General features: G+C 39.2%; 1 protein-coding gene across 1 annotated transcript in view; it reads left to right on the forward strand.

The window, feature by feature from the left end:
- The window catches only part of wdr20a (WD repeat domain 20a), an 18,420-nt gene extending 9,347 nt beyond the window's left edge, over positions 1–9,073 (forward strand). The window contains exons 3-4 of the mRNA XM_061968227.2: positions 1,955–3,316; positions 7,959–9,073. Coding sequence (XP_061824211.1) covers positions 1,955–3,316; positions 7,959–8,012 — 1,416 coding nt within the window. The 3' untranslated portion in view covers positions 8,013–9,073. The remainder of the gene's footprint in view (positions 1–1,954; positions 3,317–7,958) is intronic.
- Positions 9,074–9,534: the final 461 nt, after the last annotated feature.

Consider the following 9,534-nt stretch of genomic DNA (forward strand, 5'->3'; position numbering starts at 1 on the left):
TACCCGCCAATATATATACTTGTACAGTTCACTTTAATCGATGTTCACCTGTTCTGTTCAGCTAGTAATTGCACAACTTGACAACCCAAAAGACCAGATTTGTCGTTTTTCAAACTAACACACAAAGAAAGACAGCTATGTGAGACATAAATATCGGTATCTCCTTCCAGCTCCATATTATCATGGATCAATGGCCAATGTTTAGATATTATTTTAACAGTCTTGGTTGGCGTTAGACTCTTTCTTCTTTAGTATGCTGCAGAATAGCATTACTATACGCCAAGTTGATGACAACCTTGGTCATGTTTCTGATTATTTACTTATTTAATTCAATAAGATCAGCTGCTCCTCTTAGTACTGTCCTTCACACTTAATTTCTTTGTTCCCATGGTTGGAAAAACAAAGTTATGTCGATCTTTAGCTATAAGGTAATGCTGGCAAATAAGACCAGATGTTTTCACTGTGACATTTGTTATGCCAATTAATGGCTGAGATGATTGTATCTCAAATATTTTCTTGCAACTTAAAGCATACCAATTATCCCAGAGAGCTCTTATCTCAAAGCACTCTTAAATTGAGGCACTTTTATGTTAAGGCACCACTGTACTTACATCAGTACTGCCATATTGAAAAAGCCTTTTAGGATTGAGCAGTGTTTGCATCCTGCACAAAATGTGAAACGAAAAGAAGGCAGCTTTTGTTATGACATAATTTCCCTTCTATTGTCCTTTACAATCATTATAGACAGGTCGCCACAATAAGCAGGTTGACATGACGGATAGAGACGGCGAGAGTAGAAAGCTGCTGCTGAAAAAACTAAACAAAAAACTAAAATGAGTAAATCGTTGAAAATTACAACTCACCGCAAATTTGCACTAATGGGGTAGAGCGAGACACAGTACAGCACATAGACAAAATAAATCTGATCGACTTTTAGAATAAAACACTTGTGTTTAAGAATAAATTACTCACCCATGTTAAAAGCACAAAAATCAGGAAATATAGACAAATCCAAGCATGTCCGCCTTTCTTCTCCCTCCAGTTGGATTGTCTGTTTGCTGTTGAATTTATCTCAAATACCAGTTCTATTCCGCAAATGTGCACGTTTTTACCGCTAGAACTTTGTGCGTCGTCACTGTTACTGTCTGGCAGAGCAAAGCCGCAATCTGCAGCAGCCGGTCAGTGTTGGAGAACGCAGCAATCTCCAAGCTCAGCCGCAACGCAAATGCACCCAGTGGAATTTAAAACTACTCTATGATGCAAATGAAGTGGCCGCATCAAATAGGTGGCCGCTATAAACAAGGTTTATACAGTGCATCCAGAAAGTAGCCGCAGTGCTTCACGTTTTCCAAATTGTATGTTACAGCCTTATTCCAAAATAGAATACATTCATTTTTGTCCTCCAAATTTTACACACAATACCCCATAATGACAATGTGAAATTGTTTTATTTAAAATTTTTTACAAGTTTATTAAAAATATCAAATCATATGTACATAAGTATATTTACAGCCTTTGCCAAGAAGCTCAAAAGTCAGCTCATGGGCATCCTCTTTCAACTGATCATTCTTAAGATGTTTCTACAGCTTTAATTGGAGTCAACCTGTGGTAAATTCAGTTGGTTGGACATGATTTGGAAAGGCACACACCTGTGTATATATGAGGTCCCACATTTGACAGTGCATGGCAGAGTACAAACCAAGAATGAAGTCGAAGGAATTGTCTCGAGGCACATATCTGGCGAAGGGTGAAGAAAAATATCTGCTGCCTTGAAGGTCCCAATGAGCACAGTGGCCTCCATCATCCGTCATACTTTGAGTGCACTGTATAACATTACTTTTCTCTGTTGGTGAAATTTTTGTTGCCGCTGTTTCACTTGTACCCTAACTGAGACATGGCTAAGCTTTGATTTGTAATGCTATCATACTGACATTGTTTCACTCTTCCTTGCCAGAGACTAATAGACAAGTCCAGGGTCACATGTGTGAAGTGGGTACCGGGCTCTGAGAACCTCTTCCTGGTGTCGCACGCCAGTGGGAACATGTACCTGTACAACGTGGAACACACGTGTGGTACTACGGCGCCCCACTACCAGCTGCTCAAACAGGGTGAGAACTACTCCGTACACACCTGTAAGAGCAAATCCACACGGAACCCCCTCCTCAAATGGACAGTCGGCGAGGGCGCCCTTAATGAGTTTGCCTTCTCGCCGGACGGCAAGTTCCTTGCATGCGTCAGCCAGGACGGCTTCCTGCGGGTGTTCAACTTTGACGCTGTGGAGCTCCATGGCACCATGAAGAGCTACTTTGGCGGCCTGCTGTGCGTGTGCTGGAGCCCTGATGGCAAGTATATTGTTGCGGGTGGCGAGGACGACCTCGTGACCGTGTGGTCGTTCTTGGATTGTCGTGTCATCGCCCGGGGTCACGGCCATAAGTCGTGGGTGAGCGTGGTGGCGTTTGACCACTACACTACAAGCGTGGAAGAGAGCGACCCGCTGGAGTTCAGCGGCAGCGACGAGGACTTCCAGGATCAGATGATCAACTTTGGCCGGGACCGGGCCAACAGCACGCAGTCGCGCCTCTCTAAGCGCAACTCCACGGACAGCCGGCCTGTCAGCGTCACGTACCGCTTCGGCTCAGTGGGCCAGGACACTCAACTGTGCCTGTGGGACCTCACCGAGGACATCCTTTTCCCTCATCTTCCACTCTCACGGACACGGACGCACACTAACGTGATGAACGCTACCAGCCCGCCGGCAGGGGCCACCGTACTCGCCAACACCTCTAGTAACGTTACCAATGGAAACAACAGCGGCGCCAGTACACCTGGCGTGAACTCTGTCTCTACTACATTACCACGCTCTAACAGCCTGCCCCATTCCACCAGCGCCACCCCGCCTACTGCCGCCACCACAATAACGACAACGGCAACAAACAACAGCAACAAGGTGGTGGGTGGCGGTGGCAGCATCATGGACAGCGCCATCGCCACGGGCGTGAGCAAGTTTGCCACGCTCTCACTCCACGACCGTAAGGAGCGTCACCACGAGAAGGACCACAAGCGCAACCACAGCATGGGACACATCAGCAGCAAGAGCAGCGACAAGCTCAACCTGCTGACAAAGAGCAAAACGGACGCCGCCAAGACGCTGGGCACGCTGCTGTGCCCGCGCATGGAGGATGTGCCACTGCTCGAGCCCCTAATCTGTAAAAAGATAGCACACGAGAGACTGACTGTACTCATATTTTTAGAGGACTGTTTAGTGACTGCTTGTCAGGAGGGATTTATTTGCACGTGGGCACGGCCAGGCAAAGTGGTAAGTTCTTTTTAACGGAGGGGCAAGTAAAACTCTCAAATGTCCAAGCTGGTGGTGGGTTGCAAATCGACACGCCAGACGTCAGCTGAGTAGCAAAAGTTAGCTGTGAGGTTTAGATGAGTCACATATCACATCCTATTTTTTCCACTTGCCAAACAAGAATACATGACCAGGAGGGTTTTCTTTTTGGGGAGGAAGAGCTTATCTTTCATAACGCATCCATCCATCATCTCTCGGTGCAACGTAGCACATTTCTGCTTCTTTGCAAATCAAACAATTGTTCTATGCTCACACCTTTATTCAGTAATCATTCATCAGTTGGTCGTCAACTGAAAAAGCAAGTAACAATAAACATGGTGATACAGGACCCCCCCTCCCAAATTATAGAAATTTACAGTGGACAATGCATTTGTTTTAATGACAAGCTAGACATAATTTAGAAATATTTTTATAAAATAAAATATTGCATACATTTAATAATGAAAAATTCTATTTTGATAACAGCGTTTGGCCAATTCATCCAAATTAAGAAATGCTTAAAACAGGAGTTTGGAATGTGAACCATTTTCAAAACTTTTTTTGGGCATCGATAAAAATATGTGCAATATGGTGATAATCCAATTGGGTGCCATTTTTTGTTTTGTATGAGTACATTTCTTTCAAAGTCACAAACTGTTATTTTCTTTCTTCCTTTGTTAAATCCCCAAACTATTGTGTTCATCTTGGCTATTGCTGTAAATCAGAGGAAGAAGTGGAACCTCAAGTTCGACAGTCTGTTTTGTGATACTGACGGTCAAGTTCAAGACCATTTTCCACAGGGATCAATTCTAAAAAATAATCTGTTCATGGGTTTAAACATCACCATCGTAACGGAAGGGGCTATTTAGGTCAGAGGTCTTCAACAGGGGGTCCACTAACCAAAGGGGCACAGGTGTTGAACGTGTTTTCATTGAGTGCCACATTGCAGTTTTGGCTGCTCTTGGAGGGTTGCTTGTAACCGTGAAAAGTTTATGGATACAAACATATAGGGATTCCCCTCATATTATTTCAGGCAACTGAGCTGCTATTTTTTGAACCATAAAATCTATTGTAATTTCGACAGTGTACAATTTGATGGATAACTTACTTTGAAATCATAAGTCAAGCAAATATTATTACCGGTACTATTTTTATGTTAATAAAAAAAAAGTTTAAAATGTGTGATAGTATTATATTTGTTGCATTATTAGGTAATATTGAAGTTTGAAAGACATGCAATTGCATGTATTTCATGTATTTTTTTTTTAAATCAAACTGGAGGGAATACATTTATTGGGAAAAGATAAAGTACTTTATTGATGCTATTATTTCAAGGCTTTCACAGGCCACATTAATTGATGTTGCAGGCCAGATCTAGCCCCCGGGCCTTAAGTTTGACACCTGTGCCTCAGGGGGTGCTCAGAGGTACTGCAGGGGAGTCCTGATATTTTATGTTTATTTACTTTTTTTAAAATATATTTCTTTGTATTCCCACCAGAAATGTTCCATACAATTTAAATACCTTTACATACACATTAGTTTATAAATGGTAGTGGAATGGCCACCCTAGTTATTGTACCGTGCAAGTCTTAAAAAAACAGCCTAGAAAATGTTGAAGACCCCTGATTTAGGTAGCATGTTTGGCTATCATCTGGTGTTATTAATATCAATGGCATTACTGTGTGACACAGCTTACTTTTCGATGTACATTAGCCATGTTGTACTGAGCAGCCAGGACAGACATGTAACCGGTTTCCTATGTTTCTCACACAAGTTCCAGTTCTGTTTGCGTGGTTATCACATTTTGCCATCACAGAGTTGAAGATGGGTTGTTTTTACTTAACTTTCAGAGGACATTTTTTCGAGTCGAACTTCAATTTGTACTTTTAAGCACGTTATATATTGCGGCCTTAGTTTAAAGGTTCCACTTTGTTTTTAGCCTTGAGAAGTCTACCGGTACATGAATTACTGTAACACCTTACCTTTAATTTCTTTCGGAAGGAATCCTTTGTAAACTGACTGCTAATTTTTAAGCAGGGCTGTCCAATATTTTTCCAGCGAGGGGTGCGCACAGAGAAATTGAAAGATCCCTAGGGCCACTTTGATACATTTTATACATTAGAGATGCTAAATCCAATGCAAGGTAATTAAGGTTATGTTAAGCTATCTGGAAAATGTAACCATGTCTTTGTTTGTGACAAAGCTAAATATTGTAATACACCGTCGTCCCTCACCATGTCATGTGGGCGGCGTGGCTGGGTTGGTAGAGCGGCCGTGGCAGCAACTTGAGGGTTTCAGGTACGATCCCCGCTTCCGCCATCCTAGTCACTTTACCCACCTCCTCTCAGTGCCACCCACGCTAGTTTAAATCTAGCTTAAAGAGGTAAATGATGGGTGTCACTTTGATTCTCTAGAGAAAAGTGCTATATAAACATAATTAACTTCATGTTACCTTTCAAAGTTTGCAGCTTTTGTCTTGCATTTTCTACTTATATTTGGCCAATTTTAAGCATACAAGTGAACTAAAAATAGCAATACTACAGTCACATTTGCCAATAGATGAGACCAAACCAACCAGAGAGTGCTGTTCAGTATTGTGGCCACTGATAGGCTCAGTCTCAGGCAGCATTACTATATTAGATTAGTGTATTGGTCACTATAATAATGTGAACAACCGTATTTAGTTGGTCGTAAACCGTTTTTTTAGCTCCAGCTAAGAAAATATTCTACTTATAATTACTAATACCTTGTGGAAATTAATTTACCCGGATCCAGTTAACAGCGATAAACAAGGGATTACTGTATATCATAATACATTTTATTTTGTATTTATTTATGGCAGCCCGCTATGAAAGAAAAATGAACACTACCTGTTTGCACTTCCTTTTAAACACATTATGTGACTGTGAATGTAGCTTGCTGTAAAACTCTGTACAATAGGTGGCGGTATGCATCGTAACTGGGCTTCTTGACACACTCATACGTACCTGGGGCCTCATGAAAATAGAAAACTGTGTAAGCAAGTAAAAATTCAGATGTATTAGTTGGCATGCACAAATCCAAGTACCGTATTTTTCGGAGTATAAGTTGCTCCGGAGTATAAGTCGCTCCGGAGTATAAGTCGCACCAGCCGAAAATGCATAATAAAGAAGGAAAAAAACATATATAAGTCGCACTGGCGTATAAGTCACATTTTTGGAGGAAATTTAGTTGATAAAACCCAACACCAAGAATAGACATTTGAAAGGCAATTTAAAATAAATAAAGAATAGTGAACAACAGGCTGAATAAGTGTACGTTATATGAGGCATAAATAACCAACTGAGAACGTGCCTGGTATGTTAACGTAACATATTATGGTAAGAGTCATTCAAATAACTATAACATATAGAACATGCTATACGTTTACCAAAGACTCTGTCACTCCTAATCGCTAAATCCCATGAAATCTTATACGTCTAGTCTCTTACGTGAATGAGCTAAATAATAATATTTGATATTTTACGGTAATGTGTTAATAATTTCACACATAAGTCACTCCTGAGTATAAGTCGCACCCCCGGCCAAACTATGAAAAAAAAACCTGTGACTTATAGTCCGAAAAATACGGTACATTTCTTTGTTACATCGCAATCAACTTGGAATCCGCGGCACCCATGTGCGTGGCTTGGCACACATAGAAAACCCCTCTTATAAATATGCAAATCATATTGAAAATAGCCATGTGCTTGAGCTTGGCACTGTCAGACCAATCAAGTCAGTAGGAGGTGCTTCTTCCTCGTATTTGGAGTAAACTGCAGAGCAATTGTCAGACAGCCTGTGTCTCTGAGAACAAATGGAGTTGCCGTGAGGCAGCGCTCATTTCCACATCAAGGGCTTTGATACATCTCATATTTGCCGTGAAAGACGGCGTACGCCAGGCTTTTGTGTACATGAGGGCTCTTGTCTGCCAGAGAATAAGAAGAGGACACAGGAGGGATCAGTGTTGCCAACTTAGCGAATATTCAGACCCCAGTTACCTTTTTTTTTTTTTTTTTTTTTTTTTTTGGCGTCTAACATGTCTCGCTTTTCTCAACGAGCAGCATGTGCCGCCGTGGGCCGCTATACCCCATCATCTGTCTTCCTTCTGACGTTTTTTGAAAATCGACTTTTTAAAAAATCGACACATTTTAAAAACATTTGTTTTGCTTTTCATGCTTTTACTTACCTCAACAACATAATTCCTCTCTCCTAGAGTGTCTGTTAGTTACATGCGCCATGGCAATGTATGCAAATTAGACAGACATCATTTAGTGATTGCAGCCATTGCAATCTGGTGGGAAACACTAAAGGGTCAATAAGAAGCCAAAATTGACCCACACTTTGGATACCCCTGTCTTAAAGTTGAATGTGTAGTGAAGCCCTGGCAGCTTTAAATTAGAAATCCAATACAAAATAATGAAAATAAGGCAAATAATTATTTAAAAGACATCCATGATAAATTACTCATTTTGCAACAGTTGTTTTTGTCGCTTCATTCTTTTTCTCTTCTTTTTTTTTTTGTTTTGTTTTTTTGCTGCACTTTGTGACAACCGATTTTTTTGTTCCTTCCCAATTGCAAATCTCCTTGTTTTCCTTTTTCCAGGGTTTATTGTCCTCCCAAAACCAAGCCAGCTCTCCCAGCGGAACAGTAGTATAGCCACAATATTTTCTGCTGCTAAAGAAAACCCTGCAAGCCACAGTCTGATGCTGCTCTTCACCCCTGCAAGCATTGCAAGTTTTTCCTTTCCTTTCCTTTTTCTATTTTTTTTCTTTTTTTTCAAAAAAATCCCCCTTCCTCTCCTTTTGTTAACAGCTTTTTTGTCTTATCACTCACTCGACCTTAGAAGAATGCACCAAGAGATAACTGTTGTTTTACTCATTTTAGATAGTTAATTTTTTTTAAATTGTATTTCTGTATAAAGATAAAGCTAAGATACAAAGCAGACACATTGGATAGTTTCATAACATATGTAACCTTTTTAAAAAAGAAAAACAACTACTGGTGTAGCATAGACTCTGCTCAGGGTTACTTGCTTATCAACATGTAGTGAAGCTATCTTCTTTTCATGTGGGAATGTTGCATTCCTTCATTTTCATTAGTTAAATATACCCGTTTTTTTTGCACTGATTTAAAAATATATATATATATATTTCTCTATTGAAACAACAAAAAAGAGGACCACTTGCCTTGTTGCACTTGGCTTTAACGTCCTCATTTCCCTCCCTAAAAAATCTGAAAAACTATATGCTGCAATCATCAGTCTTTTTAAAAGAGAGCGTTTGCACTTCAATGAGTTTATTAGAAGAAAAAAAATGGCTTTACGTGTTTTTGGTGTGCTCACACTCGCAGATGGCTAATACAGTAGAAAATTATCTATTGAGCATTTATTTTAATATTTTTTTTCCAGATTGAAATCTGCTTTGTATCATACTGTGTATATTGTAATTAACGGATTTGATGAGGGGGGTGTTGGGGGGCGGGGGGTGTCAGAGCAAGCTTACCATTTCTCTTGAAGTTTTGTCATTAATAGTTATATTTCTAAAGCCTAAAGTATACATAATAATATTAAAAATAATCTTGAATACATGGTTTTCTTCTGTCTTTTACGTCCTGTGTTTGTCCCTGCTGTATTTACTAGTATCTTTTCAACAAGGGTGGAAAAGTCCCAAAACCCCAAATTAAATAAGATCTGAAAATGACGGGAAGAAATGAATGCAAAGTAGTGTGCTTGGGGAAAAAACAAAATTATATATATATAATATAATAAAAATTAGGTTTTTCCAAATGTATTTAATTTTATATATATATATATATATATATATATATATATATATATATATATATATATATATAAAATTAAAAAATATATTTTTCCAAATGTATTTAATTTTGCTTATATATATATATATATATATATATATATATATATATATTTTTATTTTTTTTTCCAAATGTATTTAATTTTGCTTATATATATATATATATATATATATATATATATATATATATTAGGGCTGCAACTAACAACTAATTTGATAGTCGATTATTACTTCGATTATTACTTCGATTAATAATCGGATAAAAGAGACAAACTACATTTCTATCCTTTCCAGTATTTTATTGAAAAAAAAAACGCATACTGGCACCATACTTATTTTGATTATTGTTTCTCAGCTGT

Source organism: Nerophis lumbriciformis, linkage group LG08 (genome assembly GCF_033978685.3).
Source record: "Nerophis lumbriciformis linkage group LG08, RoL_Nlum_v2.1, whole genome shotgun sequence".
Lineage (NCBI taxonomy): Eukaryota > Metazoa > Chordata > Actinopteri > Syngnathiformes > Syngnathidae > Nerophis > Nerophis lumbriciformis.